This window comes from Ursus arctos, unplaced genomic scaffold (genome assembly GCF_023065955.2).
Source record: "Ursus arctos isolate Adak ecotype North America unplaced genomic scaffold, UrsArc2.0 scaffold_2, whole genome shotgun sequence".
NCBI classification, from domain to species: domain Eukaryota; kingdom Metazoa; phylum Chordata; class Mammalia; order Carnivora; family Ursidae; genus Ursus; species Ursus arctos.
In genome coordinates, this window is record NW_026622874.1 from 19,574,091 (window position 1) to 19,589,806 (window position 15,716).

A 15,716-nucleotide genomic window follows, 5' to 3' on the forward strand; every position below is an offset into this window, starting at 1 on the left:
CTAGGATGATACTATTTCCTCCCAGCCCATTGATGATACTATTTCTACTGTTTTCTGGATTTTATTGTTACCAAACTGACAGCTGAGAATTCAGCTGTCAGTTCCTTGAAGTTAATCCCTCTCTTCTCTTTGGCTACTTTTAAGATCTTTATGTCTTTGGCATTTTGCAGTTTCACTCTGATATATGTGGGTGTGGAATTCCTTTCCTTTTTAAATTTTTCTGGGGATTCTCTTGGTTTCCTTAATCTTTGACTTCGTATCTTTCATTAGATATGGAAAATTCTGTTATCTCTTCAAATATTATCTCTATATATTTGCTCTCTCCTTTCTTTCTGGAACTCTGAATGGATATGTATTGGAATCTATACCCATGTCTTTTATCTTATTTCATATTTTTCTTTGCTTCTGCATTGCATCCTGAATAATTTCTTCTGGCTTACCTTCCTGTTCACCATAAAACTCCTAACAGAGAGCACGTGCAGTAATTTCTCCAACCCACCGTAGCAACATTTTAATAGATACGTCTCCTAAGGCAACGGAAACAAAAGCAAAAATAAACTATTGGGACTACATCAAAATAAAAAGCTTCTGCACAGCAAAGGGAAAAATCAACAAAACTAAAAGAGAACTACTGAATGGGAGAAGATATTTGCAAATGACATATCTGATAAAGGGTTAGTGTCCTAAATATATAAAGAACTACAACTCAGTGCCACAAAACCAAGTAATCCAATTAGAAAATGGGCAGAAGACATGAACTGACATCTCTAAAGAAGACATCCAGATGGCCAACAGCCACATGTAAAGATGCTCAACATCGCTCATCATCAGGGAAATGCAAATCAAAACCACAATGAGATATCACTTCACACTTGTCAGAATGGCTAAAATCAAAAACACAAGGAGCAAGAAGTTTTGGCAAGGACGTGGAGAAAAAGGATTCCTTGTGCACTCTTGGTGGGGATGCAAACTGGTGCAGCCCCTGTGAAAAGCAGTATGGAGGTTCCTCAAAAAATTAAAAACAAGACTACTGTGTGATCTAGTAATCCCACTACTGGGTATTTAACCAAAGAATATGAAAACACTAACTTGAAAAGATATATACCCCCCTATGTTTATTCAGCATTATTTATAATAGCCAAACTATGGAAGCAGCCAAGCGTCCGTCAGTAGATGAATGGGTAAAGCTGATGTGGTACACACACACACACACACACACATACACACACACACACACACAGAGGAATATTACTCAGCCATAAAAAAATGAAATCTTGCCATTTGCACCAACATGGATGGATCTAGAAAGTATAATGCTAAGTGAAATAAGCCAGTCAGAGAAAGACAAATACCACTTGACTTCACTCTTATGTGGAATTTAAGAAACAAATGAACAAAGAAAAAGAGATATAGAAAAACAGACTATTAACTATAGAGAACAAACTAATGGTTACCAGAGGGTAGGTGGGTGGGTGGCGATGGGTGAAATAGGTGAAGGGGATTAAGAGAACACTTATTACAATGAGCATTGAGTAATGTATAGAATTGTTGAATCACTATATTGTAATATAACACTGTATGTTAATTATACTGAAGTTAAATAGGTAAATAAAATAAAGAATGGTAATTAAAACATCATTTTTAATAGCAAAATACAGATCTTCCTTGACTTATGTTGGAATTATGGCCCAATAAACCCATTGTAAGTCGAAAATATTGTAAGTCCAAAATGTATTTAATACACTTAACCTACCCAACATCATAGCTTAGCCTAGCCCACCTTCAGTGTACTTTGAATACTTACATTAGCCTATAGTTGGGCGAAATCATCTAACACAAAGCCCATTTTATAATAAAATGTTGAATATCTCATGTAATTTATTTTTTTATTTTAAAAATTTATTTATTTTGGGGGGGAGGGGCAGAGGGAGAGAGTCTTTCAGACTCACTGCAGAGCATGGAGCCCGACCCCAAGACCCCTGAGATCATGACCTGAGCCAAAACCAAGAGTCCGTGCTCAACCAACTGAGCCATGCAGGCACCCCTGAATATCTCATGTAATTTATTGAATACTGTACGGGAAGTGAAAAACAGAATGATTTTAAGTGTATTGGTTGGTTACTCTTGTGATCATGTGGCTGCCTAGAAGCTGTGGGTCACTGCTGCTACCCAGAATCGTGAAAGAGAGTTTAACCCCATATTGTTAGCCTGGGAAAAGATTAAAATTCAAAATTTGAAGTACAGTTTCTACTGAATGTGTATCATTTTTCTACCATTGTAAAGTTGAAAATTTTAAGTTAAACCATCTAAGTCAGGGACCGTCTGCACTGGAAACTATAAATGTTCATCAATAGCAGATTGGCTTGAAAAAAGCAGATTATAGAAGGTAACAAATATGATTATCTCATTTATATTAAAATGTTTACATATGGATAAAGTAGTCTAGAAGAATATAGTCAGCAAACTGATAGACGTTTGTTACCTCTGAGAGTTGAGATTCTTAATTTCTCTGTATTATTAACTATTTTACAGCATTATCAGGGAAAAATTTTCATTTGGTAAAAATGTCCTAATATATTGTGAATATTTTTTATACCACGTACATATTTCTGCAGCATAATTTAAAATTGCTATAAAATATCTTGGGTAGTTTATATCATAATTTATTTATGCATTTTCCTATTGTGGGCATTGAACTTATTTTTAGCTTCTGTTTTTATACACATCATTGCAATAAACTGAAGGACATTTTTCAGTCAGTATTTTTGTAGACTTATTTGAGGTATTCAACACTGTTGACTCCTTCTTTCTCTTCTTTAAACTTTCCTGGTGCCTCTGTCAGATTTCTGACACAACTCCCGGCCTTCTTTGCAGGCTCATCTTTCTTCCCTAATCCTTTATGTGGCTAGGTTTTCTGTCCTAAGCCCTCATCTTCTAACACTTCAAAATTTCTCCTTTGGTGATGTAATTTACTTTTTTGGCTTCAACTAAATGCAAATAACTGTTCAATGATTATCTTTAGCCCAAATGCCTCCATCTAAACTCTAGATCTGTGTATTTAGCTACTTACTGAATATTTCCATTTAGTGGTACCTTAAAGTCACATAGCCTGGTCTGAACTCATCTATCTTCCCAGACCTGCTTATGCAGCTTTGTTCATTATCTCTGTGAATGGCATTATCATCAATGTAGTAGCTTAAGCCATTCACCAAGTATCATTCAAGATGCTTCCTTTCCCGGGCCATCCCATATCGATCTAATCACTCCAGCACTAAGAGTTAACTCCGAAATATCTCTTGAATCCTATGCTCCTCTTCATTCCTGCAACTCTTACTCTTGTCTTTTCTTCTTCCCACTCTTCCTCCCTCTCCCCTTTCTTTCTCTTTAAATCTACTCTCCTGCTGCTAGAGTGATTGTTTTAAAATGCAAAACAGATTGGTCAATTTATTAGTACCACCATTCCCTGGAATGACACTTTAGCCCTTCCTCTATGACTTTGCTTCTGTCCATCTGCCCCTAAGTTTCTGTTCTACCAACTACTTTTGTTCTCAAGAGCCAGTCATGTCCATGCATCATCCTTTGCCTAGAACCGTGCTATCTTTTTTCCCTCACTCATCCTTTAAGAAGAAACTCAGACATTATGTCCTCCAGGAAAGCTTCTTGACCAATCCTTTCTTTCAACCACATCCACTACTGTAGATTAGGTGTTCCTACCATGTGACTATATGTATCCATAGCATTTTTTTGTCCACTAAATTGTTAAGCTTCTTAAGACAGGGGCTGTTCTTTTTTTTAAATTTAAATTCAATTAATTAACATACAATACATTATTTGTTTAGGGGTACAGGTCTGTGATTCATCAGTCTTACATAATACCCAGTGCTCATTACAACACATACCCTGCCCAATGTTCATCACCCAGCTACCCCATCCCATTACCCCACTCCCCTCCAGCAACCCTCAGTTTGTTTCCTATGATTAAGGGTCTCTTATGGTTTGTCACCCTCTCTGGTTTCATCTTGTTTCATTTTTTCCTCAGGTCTTCCCCTATGATCCTCTGCCTTGTTTCTTAAATTCCACATATCAGTGAGATCATATGATAGTTTTTCTCTGATTGACTGATTTCCCTTAGCATAATACCCTCTAGTTCCATCCACATCGTTGCAAATGGCAAGGTTTCATTTTTGATGGCTGTGTAATATTCCAGTGTGTGTGTGTGACCCCCGCCCCACATCTTCTTTATCCATTCATCTGTTAATGAATATCTGGGCTCTTTCCATAGTTTAGCTATTGTGGACATTGCTGCTATAAACATTGGGGTGCAGTTGCCCCTTCAGATCACTACATTTGTATTTTTGGGGTAAATACCCAATAGTGCAATTGCTGGGTCATAGGAGGACAGGGGCTATTCTTATTACCCTTTTTGCCCTTATCCCTAGCACAGTGTTTAGTTGCAAGATTAGTGCTCATTAAATACTTCTGAATGAATAATCGGTACATACTACAAATTATTAATATACACTAAGCTATAATTGTACTATTGTTTTATCTCACAGGATTTTATAAAAGAATTAATTGAACCTGGGATAGGCAAGCCTTTTAGAGAGGAGGAAGAAGAAAGTATGGAGGATAATTTTGAGATGCAAAAGGAAAAGGAAGAAGAGGAGGTAAGATGATTTAGTATTACACTTTCCTTTCCCTTTATATTTTTAAAGAATATATATATGTAGATACTGGGGTGCCTGGGTGGCTCATTTGGTTAAGTGACTGACTCTTGAGTTCAGCTCAGGTCATGATCTCAGGGTCATGAGATCGAGCCCCGTGTCAGGCTCCATGCTCAGCACAGTCTGCTTGAGTTTCTCTCTCTCTCCGTTTCCCTTTGCCCCTCCCCTCACTTGCACTCTTTAAATAAACAAACAAATAAATAAATAAAATCTTTTAAAAAAGAATATATATAGGTACTATTGAAAATAGAAATGCGTCATCTGGAATAAACAAACACCTCAGCTCCCTTCCTTTCTTCATATAGATTTAACCATACCTGAGACACTCTTTTATCTTTTTATTTTCCACGGTAGGGGTATCCTTTTCCTTTTCGAAATCCAGTCACTTCCCATCAGCCTCATTCACACCTGTACTCCTATTACCTACACAATCTATCTCTCAGCTTAATGCTGTTTCTTTGTCCTTTCATTACCAGATTTTTCAAACAAATTTAAACTCTGTGTGTCCACATCTTTTTTTTTTTTTTAATAGGCTCCAACGTGGGGCTTGAACTCATAACTCTGAGATCAAAACATGAGCTGAGATCAAGAGTCAGATGCTTAACCAACTGAGCCACCCAGGTGCCCCCTCTTCAGTTCCCATTCTGGGCTACCTTTCCCCTTCATCCCAAGCCCATGCCCACACCTCCTTTCTCCTCACTGTGTTTCTATTCATGCTGGGGCATTTGTAGTAATAAAACCCTTCCTGGGGCACTAATAATAATAACAATATAATAATAATAATAATAATAAATAGAATGATAACTACCAATAATTGAGTGCCTACCGCAAGCTACGTGTTCTGCATGTGTTATCTCCTATCTATACAACACAACTTCAAGGTAAAAATTATTGCACCATTTTACAGATAAGAAAAATTGAAGCTCAGAAAGGTTGACTGGCTTACCCTAAGTCAGAAAGCTGTAAGAGGCAGAACCAGCATTCAAACCCAGATTAGCCTGGCATAAGAATCCTTGCTGATTCCTGGATTGACTACTATTGTCCTTGGCTCTCAGAACTCAAGGTCACCTAACACTCTCTAGACTGTCCTAACTTACTTCCCTGATGTTTCTTCTCTGTGAATAGTTTAAATGTTGGCATGATCCCGGGCTGTGACCTAGGTCCCCTAGACTCACACTGTACATGCTAGACAGCAGAAGAAAAATTTTGTACAACACCTAAGCCTCTTTTGACCAGCATTTTCTGTTTTATTTCTGGTACAGTGCTTGGCATATAGAAGGCACAAAATGAATGGAAAACAGTGTTATTTGGCCACTAAATTCTCTCGTACCTTTGAAATACGTAACACACTCCCTCTTTTCCTGCTCTTGTGGCCTTAGTTCTGACCCTTTCCGCTCTATGTTACAAAGTCTTGTTCGGTCTTCAGATATCACTTTCTCTGTAAAAACTGCCCTGAGAGTCTAGTTAGAATATAGGGCCCTTTTCTGGGAGCACAGAGCTTTTGGAACACACCTCCTTGCCAACACCAGTCGTGTATGTTGTCATTATTTTCTGGTCCGGCTCTCCTACTGTGCTGTGAATTCCTGAGGTCTGGAAGATATTCTCTTTGATTCCCTCACCGTTCTCCCCACTTCCCCATCCCCACTAATTTCTCACACACTGTTTGCTGTGAGTCTTTGAAAATGCTTGTTGAATGTCTAATGCAAATGGAAGAGTAAAGCTTCAGACATTGCTCCAGGGAACGTGCCATACCACTGGGTCACACCCCAGCTCGCTAACAGGTCCTTCCTGTTTCTGTGCCCTAGAAGCCTTCAACATCCTCAGAGGTGGAAAAACTCATTCGAGTAATTGAAGAAGATGAAAATATTCATTCCAAACCTCTGTTTGAAGCAGATATATTCTCTTCCTGGGTATGTATTTGAAACCCAATTAGGAAATCCAAAACCAGAGAAAAAATCTGAGAAATTTCACATTATGTACAAATGATATGGATTTAACATAAGTTTTAGCTCCAAGAGGGCCAGGAGCTCCTACGTAATGCATTTTTCAGATTTTTTTTTTTCTTCCCAACATCATCTCTGGAAAACTCTTGTTTTTTACCCTAACTTTATAAAAAAAGTCTCATTTTCTTCTTTAAACCTCATTTTAAAATTAGCATTTCATTGCCTTCCTTAACAATATCTTGGTCAAAATTTGACCTATTTTTTTTTAAATATATTCATTCAGCAGACTCTATTGAGAACTGTGACAAGCATATACCCCTGACCACAAGAATTGTTGGGAAATTGGAAACCTTTAGAAACTCAGTAGGAAAACAGATTTAAAATTCTTCCACAGAAAGTTCTAGGACTATGGTAGACTTAAGTCAGTTCTAGATTTCAGTTCTAGATTGATATGTCTCTCAGTAAAGGATGTCATGCCTTGATCCCATTAATCCACATTAATTTTGCGTGTGTTTATACTGTGCATTTCTTTGCGGGGCGGGGGGGGGAGTGTGCCAGAAATCCATAGACTTAGTCAGATTTCTCAGCCCCAAAGTTAACCATTCCGTTGTTAGAGATCTGATCCACCTGAGTAGGCAGTGGTGTGGGGGGGGGGGGCGGGGGTAGGAGCCGTAGTGAGGGTAGCGGCGGACAACAGTGGGATGACTGAGGCAGACTGCAAGGATGTGAGTCCAGGGAGGTTGTTGGAAATAGGCTGGAAATAGGTTCCAACTCTGGTAGAAAGAGCTGGGAGAAACCACGTGAAGAGTCAGGCAGGAGCTGGCAAACTGGGGTGAGAGTAATGCCGAGAGGGGTTATAATCACGTTCTGCCCGAGTAATGCCTTTTCAACAAGCTTTTCATATAATATGTTAATCTGTCAGTCTTTATGACTGAGTGAGGTAGGGATCTAAGAGTAACCGTGAGCCATGTAAGGGAAAGGGAGATAAAGGGTAGCACGGGTTAATCTGCTTAACTCCACCCCCTGCCCACCAATCCCACCCAAAGCCTTCCTGCCTCAGAGTTTCTCCCCTGCTGTGCCATCCAGGCTAGGAGTCAGGGTCAGACCTCCCCGATGATAACAGCCTGTAGCCCAGGGGGTGGGGGGGGGGTGCTTGTTTTTGATGGTGGGGGGCTCCTGCTCCAGGATGCCGCCTTTCCATCTGACACGGTGTGGTGCCATGTGACTAGCTCACCTGAGGACAGTGTGGCCCAGAAATTCTATCTGTAGGCTCTGGAAGTTTGCTACTGCTGCTACTCCAGATCCCTGAAGCTCGAACTGTTTCCATCTCATTGACCATAACGTCCGGGGCACGGACCCAGATGGCAGCCGGGTACATAATCACTTGGGACTTCCTGGAGGTAAAGAAGAATCACAGTCATCCTATGGGATGGCGGCTTGAACTCTCACAGGCAGAAGGGGATCATCGGGTGCTCAAACAGAAGGGACCTAATCGTGCCAGGCCAGCAGAGACAAAGTGGGTGCCCAGAGAATGAAGATTCTTGAACTGGCTTGTGAGGTCAGAGATGCAGAGGTGGAGCTGGGGAAGGGCTGTCTTGATTTGGACCCTGCTGCAGGCCAGGAGGAGTGGGGTGGGGGTGGGGGGGTGGGGGGGCTGCTGAGCTCTGTGCACTTGTCATTCACGAAAGTCCTGGGGCTCCCTAAGGGCACTTTAGGGTTTCAAAACTTTTATTGTAAGTTTTTCTCGTGCCTTTGTTTGCTTGTTTTTTTCCTTTATTTGTTTATTTTTTTGACGGACAGTGTCTGGTCCTGAGAGCATAAATAACCATTTTGCAGGGACACCAGACCTATCAGGCAGCTCTCTCCTGCTGGTCTAAAAACACAACTCCCAGGAGGCAGTACATTTGATTAACACTGAGGAGGGAAAGGAAAAATGAAGGGCTCGGGAAACAGAAAGCCTGTGGTGTGCAGGCATAACTTGTCATGTCCCTGGGAACTGAGTTGTGAAACTGGAGAGCTCCAGAGATAGAGGGGTTCCGGGTTTCTAGCGAGAAATAGCTCCAGACCCCTGAGAAGCTATGGACCTGAGCATGGAGATTCCAGTTACTCTTAGTATCCCCTCCTGCAGGTGACTCCGGGACGGGATTTTCGGGGGGTTGAGATATGAGTGATATCCCAAGAGGAGGGGTGGTAAGTCACCGCCAGCTTGGGCAGACTAAGAACTTGGCCTCATTCATACCATTACCTGATGCCTAGTGTTCACCGTAATGGGGCTGGCCCATCCACTATGCAAAACACTCCTCAATTAGCTGGGAGTTAGGGCTTTGCGGGAATTCCTCAGAGCAGGCCCTGTGTACATAACATGGCCTGCTGTGCCTGAAACAGGCATACCCAATTTGGTCCTGGGCCCGATTAAGTGGTGAACCCAGTGATCCCATTAAGTTGCACTGACTTTGCCGCTGCCCCCTCTTGGGAGAAGGCCGCTCTGCCTTCAGATGCAGCCCAGTTCAGTCAGTTCTGGAACCTTGTCGCATGGCCCCCCTTATGGCCCTCTCTGAATCACAGTCATTCCAGCACTGTTCCTGCAGGACAAGCAGCCAGAATTCCGTCACGTCTCAGCTGGCTGGAGGAGATAGGGGATGACTAAATCCGCCAGCTCTCTCGGAGGCAGTACCAAAAGCGCTCCGAGCTAGACTGCCCCTCATGGGCTGCTGTCTGACCGCACGGGTAGCGTTGCCTATAGCTCAGCTACCCCGACAAGCAAGATGCTAGAGACAGTGTCTTTCAGGCTCATCTTCACACCATAGATTCTGGCTGTCTCTAAAGAGTTCGAGGGTATGAGGGAGATAGGAAAGTTTGCTGGATCACCTGTGAACTGAGGAAGGATGAACAGGGGCCAGACTTGGGGACATCAGCAGTGTTTTATGATAAGATGAGACTTTCTGCCCTTCCTTCTGTTATTGGGCTAAAGGTGACCCTTACAAGTCTGTTTTCCTCTCACCGTACCACGTATGCCGGAGCAGTGATTAATTTACTTATTTTATAACAGCAACAAGGAAGGCCCTTGGAATTGGTGGTTCTAGAAAGTATGTCCAGGACTGCTAAGGCACTATGTCAGTGCTTGGATCCCAAGGAGCTGGGCCTGGAGCCAGATCCTCCCTGAGATAGACCCAAACTAGAGATACTGTCCAGTCGAAAGCCTGTAAGTAGAGTCAAACCTGAGGAAGACCAAGTCAAGAAGGCCAAAGACAGAATGGGAACCAGAGACCAAGCACAAAGCTACAGCAGCTTGGCACAAACAAGGAAGGTCCAAGGCAGTTACTTCCAAGAGCTGTGAGGCCTGTGTTAACTACCAATAGCCCACTGTTGACCGGAAGCCTTACAGATAACATAAGCAGTCAATGTTATATGTACTATATACTTATTCTTACAGTGAAGTAAGCTAGAGGAAAGGAAATGTTATTAAGAAAATCATAAGGAAGAGAAAATACGTTTACAGTAGTGGACTGTAAAATATCCATGTCTAAGTGAACCCACATAGTTCAGACCTGTGTAGTTCCAGGGTCCACTGTATATCTGTGGAACAAATGCTGAGTCTGAAGGCTCACATGTATACAGTCATGGTTTACTCTGGATTCTACCTGTCAAGTTGTTTCATACAGCTATAAACCATGTGTGGACTTCCAGTTCTAGAAGCCTCTGCTCTGAAAACCTTTCTTTTGGGCTCAAAGAACAAGTTAGTGGTGTGTGTGGCATAGACACAACCACGTCCCGTGCCATTGGTGCAGGTGGACAGTGATCACATTTACTTCCCAAACAGAAAGGGGAGCAAGGGGGGAGCAAACAGAAAGAGGAGAATACATGACCTGGGAAATAAGAGACTAGAAGAGCGAGAGTAAAAGGGAAAATGTTTAACATAGTTTCTTTTCTCTGGTTTTCTTTTAGAAAAAGCTAGCATAGTGCAATGAAGAGGCCTCCATGAGGGTTTTGCTTAACCCACTAGATCTTTCTGTGAGGAGGGCAGACTGCCTACCCTCTTCAAGCTCCCTTTCCTTCCATAATATGGGATTCCATCCAATCTTTTACGTGCCTCAGGTTGGGAAGGATGGATAAATGAGATTTTAAACACAGTTCTGGGCAAAAAGGGGTGAAGGGGAGTGGGAGGTTCAGGCTTCCAGTGCCAGAATGAATTAGTCACGGGGATGAAAGGTAGGGCATAGAGAATAGAGCCAGTGACATGTAATAGCTCTATGGGGACATGTGGTATGTTGAGATTTGTACAGTCAGCATGCTGTACACCTGAAAGTCATGTAACATGGTGTGTCAGCTGTGCTTCAATTTTAAAACAAGTGCACAGTTCTGGGAAAATGGTATAATACTTATTTTTAAATATCCTTATAATTTTGGCTTTCTAATTACATTCTTTCACCTTCCTCTTATTTTGTTTCCTAGAATGTATTTAGAGTCAAAATAAATGAAAGCAGTGGGTTCTGGCTTGTTTTTTTTTTAATTTTCACTGCCTTGATATTTATGAAGTTCCTTAAGGAACCGAAAGATCTGACTGGATTTTGCAATGTTATGAGCTTAGTGAAGTAAATTATTAAGAAAAATATAGTTAATAATCTTGGTCATTAACTTGATTTATAACAGGAACATGTTTACCCTTCTCTTTATTTTTAAACCTTTTCTTTCCTTGTTTTTTGTTGTTGTTGTTGATATTGTTGTCCCTGCTTTTTTACAATTCTAATCAAATTTTATCCACCTGTAGCATGAATAATTTGGAAGCTGGTATGCTGTGTGGCCACAGGTAGTCCCTATTCTTTTTTGGTGTTAAGATTGTGCTTAATCATCTACTATATAAATATGGATAGTAGAAAAAAATATTCTGGAAGGTTTGGTCCAGAACATTCTGAAGGAGTAGAGTATTAACTGTTGGGACTCAGTTCATTCATAGTGTATCTTTCCTTTGTCAGAGAGAATCAGCAAATCAAGGTACAGTGGCCCCAAAGTATCTTGAAGCAATGGCTGTAATTGAACGCACACAGGAGAAGTTAAGGTGAGTATGCGACACCACGACACCACCACGATGGTAATTACAAAGATTGCTGGTCAGGAGGTGTGGCTGAGAAATCCACGCCTCGGGGCTTACCTTGGTTTCTTCTGCTTCTTTTATCCTCATTAGTGGGATGTTACCTCCAAATCTTCTGCTGGAGGCAATGAATTCTGCTCTCATAGGAACATCCATCCTCACCCACGGTGGAGGTAGAGGAAGTAAGAGTGTGTGTATGTGGGGAATAGGGTGTTAGGAGTGATCTATCCCGTATGTTTCTAGAAGATGAGCTAGAGACATAAATGGAACTGGGAGAAACTACTTTGTGCAAGAAAGATTGCTACCTACCCTGCAGAGTAGGAAGGGCGGTATAGTTAAGATGGTGGAGAGTGCCGAGAGAAGAGCACGGCCACGTAGACGTAGAACGTGTACTCCGGGAAGTAAGAAGCACATTTCAAACTAGTTTTCTTATTGTAAAATCTGGTTTTAGAGGTGCTGGCAAAAAGGGAAATGACTGGATTTAGTTTGTTGGATCACATCAATGAAGAGAAGCCAAAATTAGCTCCTGAAAAGGGGTTCCTTGGCTATTGAGAATTCCAAATACCCAAAGGTCAGATTTCACGAAGAGCTGATAAATACATTGCATTCTTAAATCACAGCATGACTGCCACGTTGACATTACCGTCCAGAGTAGTGTCTAGGACCGCAGTTCTTGCCTAAGGATTGATGCTGCTGCTTCCCTTATTTGTACCTTTCAGATGCAGTTAGCTAATTCTACTGCTCTTCTAGACAGTGAGTTTCTATACATGAAAGATACTTTTTCAAACCTTTCCATTTTGTTGTGTCTCCCTGGACTCTGTCCCCATCAGAGAAGTTGAAAGCAGAGCCAGACAAGCAGAGGAGAAGTTTGAGGATGTATATGAGAAACTTCATTATACCCTTATAAGAAATAAAGAACTGGAGAGCGAACTAGAGGCTATTTTGATGAGTTCTAGAAAGAAGGAGTGTGAAGGAAGAGAAGAAGAAAATGAAGGAGAGAGAGAAGATGGAGAAGAAGAAGAAGACAACGACGAAGAAGTCAGGCCAGTAGAACATTCCCCAAAATCTCTAAAGAAAGGTGAGGCTTGCTTTCTCATTTTGCTTTATTTAGGTTATATTTATGAAACAAAACATGTTTGGGTCACAAATATCTTAGAAAAATATTAATATCTTTGAAAAATATTAATATCTTTAGTACCGATTTACTGGTTCATGTTTTTCATAGGAATACACATACATTTAACTGTGTAACTATCTTTTTTTTTTTTTTTTTAAAGATTTTATTTATTTATTCAACAGAGATAGAGACAGCCAGCGAGAGAGGGAACACAAGCAGGGGGAGTGGGAGAGAAAGAAGCAGGCTCATAGTGGAGGAGCCTGATGTGGGGCTCGATCCCGTAACACCGGGATCACGCCCTGAGCCGAAGGCAGACGCTTAACCGCTGTGCCACCCAGGCGCCCCACTGTGTAACTATCTTATTTAGACGACTCACAAAAAAGAAAACCAAATGACTAACAATTGTAGACTAAGAAACTAATATAAGATACAAGTTTTGCTTCTGAAACTGGCAAAAATTCTTAAAAAGAAAAGAATATAATGCTGGTCACAAGGGGAAAACTGGTTTGTTTTACAGATAATACCTGTGGGTGGACACACATAGCTTTTTCAGAAAATAATTTGAAAGTATGTGTAGATATCCCTTAAATACATGCATATACTTTGACCTTTGACCTAATAATTTTACTCTTGAGAATCTAGTCCAAGGAAATAATCCTAAGTACAAAAAAAAAAGATTAATGCACAAAGATGTTCAATGTATCATTGTATATAATAGAAGCAACCTACCTCTCCAGTCATGGAAGAAAGGTTAAATAAATTATGTTACACTAATATACTTGAATACTATACCACTATTAAAATGGTTTATAATGACATGAGAAATTTTTTAAAAAATTTTATTTATTTATTTGAGGGAGAGAGAGCATGAACGGGGTGATGGGCAGAGGGAGAAGCAGACTCCCCGCTAAGCAGGGAGCCCAACACGGGGCTCGATCCCAGAACTCTGGGATCATGACCTGAGCTGAAGGCAGATGATTAACCAAATGAGCCACTCAGGTGCCCCGGGAAATTCTTTTTTTAAAATTTATTTGAGAGAGAGAGAGAGAGAAGTGAGACTGAGCAGGGGGAAGGGCAGAGGGAGAGAGAAACCCAAGCAGACTCTGTGCTGAGTGCAGACCCTGATGCAGGGCTTGATCTCCTGACCCTGAGATCACGACCTGAGCCCTGAGCTTAAACCAAGAGTCAGACGCTTAACCGACTGCGCCACCCAGGTGCCCTGGAAATTCTTATGTTTAAATATCAATTGCAAAAAAACACACTTTTTCAAAGCTAGAAAAAAGACCAAGATGGAAATTGTATCCAAATATTGATAGACATTGTCTCTGGTTAATAGAGGTTTGTGGGGGATTTTGCCTTTGGTTTTTGGTACTTGTTTGATTTTCTGTGAAAATAATCACCATTATTCTACAGGAAAAGGAATTTGACTCTTCATTTTCTTATCTCTAATTAGTGCAATAACCTGCCCTCAGGCAGTTCTCAGTATCCGCAGGATTGGAGGCTGTTTTTTGATTCTTGCTCTCACCTTCACCCTTTGGGGTGTTCCCAGGACAACTCCTGGTGCAAGGGATAGTACAGGGAGGAGAGCTACTTCTGTTTCTCTGTCACCCCTATATTCACCTGCATCCCCAGCCAAAGCCGTTGGTTAGCCAGCGCCCCACAGCCTCTACCCAGGCATGGCGCGTGTGTCCTGTCACCAGACTGAGCTCATTTTCTCTCCTTCTGTTAACTCTCAACTGGGAAGATGCTAATTATTCCAAGTGTGACAGTCCTTTAGCTTTAGGTTCGAATATATGTGAAATAGTTTTCACGGATTAAAAATTTTCATCTTGGGGCGCCTGGGTGGCACAGCGGTTAAGCGTCTGCCTTCGGCTCAGGGCGTGATCCCGGCGTTATGGGATCGAGCCCCACATCAGGCTCCTCCGCTATGAGCCTGCTTCTTTCTCTCCCACTCCCCCTGCTTGTGTTCCCTCTCTCGCTGGCTGTCTCTCTCTGTCGAATAAATAAAAATAAAATCTTAAAAAAATTTTTTTTTTCATCTTACACTTTTTCCAGATTACAGAAAAATAAATACACAAATCATGCAAAAAGCCTGCATGGTAACTGGAGTGGTTACCTCAATATGGAATGAGTGATGTTCTTTTCGTCCATTTCCATAAAGACCTTGGGGATGAGGTTAAATCCAGAATGAAAAGTATTAATAATTTTAAGTAGAGGATAACTCTATACAGTTAGTCCCCGACCTACATAAACAATTACCTACATAAACATAGCCACCCTTTACCCTGCTTCCAAATACTCCCTCAGAGTCATTGCTGGGGGGCTCAGAGGTGAAGGAGAGGCTCTGCAAAGCTTAGGGGAATTGGCTCCTAAGCCAAGCCCTTCCCGTGCCATGTAGGAGACCTGACGTTTTCCCCAGAAAATCCATAAGCTGGACGCTCCTTAGGGTTAGCGGGCAGCTCCTTTGAAAAATGCAGACCCTCTGGAGCAATGTGAGAGCCCTGTGGCATGCGCAGCGCTGTATCTGTGTGACTTAGAGCATGAGATCACGTTGCCCTCGAGAGTTGTGCAGCGAGGGGTGGACGGTTACATACCGTAAAGGAGGGAGGCTTGTGGATGCTGGGCAAGGGGAAGATCCGGATGGAGGAGAAGACATATTTATTTTTGTTTCTGTGTCAGTCTTTTTAATAGTTAGCAAATCATTGTGCTCTGAGCTGTGAATGAAGACAGGAATCAAGAGGGAAGTTTACGAAGATGAATAGTGGCTTAAGCCTATAGTTAGGAGCTAGGAGCAGGGAGAGACACTAAGAGCAAGACAAGGGCGTGAACAAGATGACCAAATG

At 41.6% G+C, this 15,716-nt stretch overlaps 1 protein-coding gene across 1 annotated transcript in view; it reads left to right on the plus strand.

Annotated features, from left to right (window-relative positions):
* Window positions 1–15,716, plus strand: part of AXDND1 (axonemal dynein light chain domain containing 1) — a 96,753-nt gene that overhangs the window by 70,623 nt on the left and 10,414 nt on the right. Inside the window, exons 22-25 of the mRNA XM_026509260.4 lie at window positions 4,557–4,667; window positions 6,530–6,634; window positions 11,641–11,723; window positions 12,587–12,834. Of these exons, the coding sequence (XP_026365045.3) occupies window positions 4,557–4,667; window positions 6,530–6,634; window positions 11,641–11,723; window positions 12,587–12,834 (547 nt within the window). The remainder of the gene's footprint in view (window positions 1–4,556; window positions 4,668–6,529; window positions 6,635–11,640; window positions 11,724–12,586; window positions 12,835–15,716) is intronic.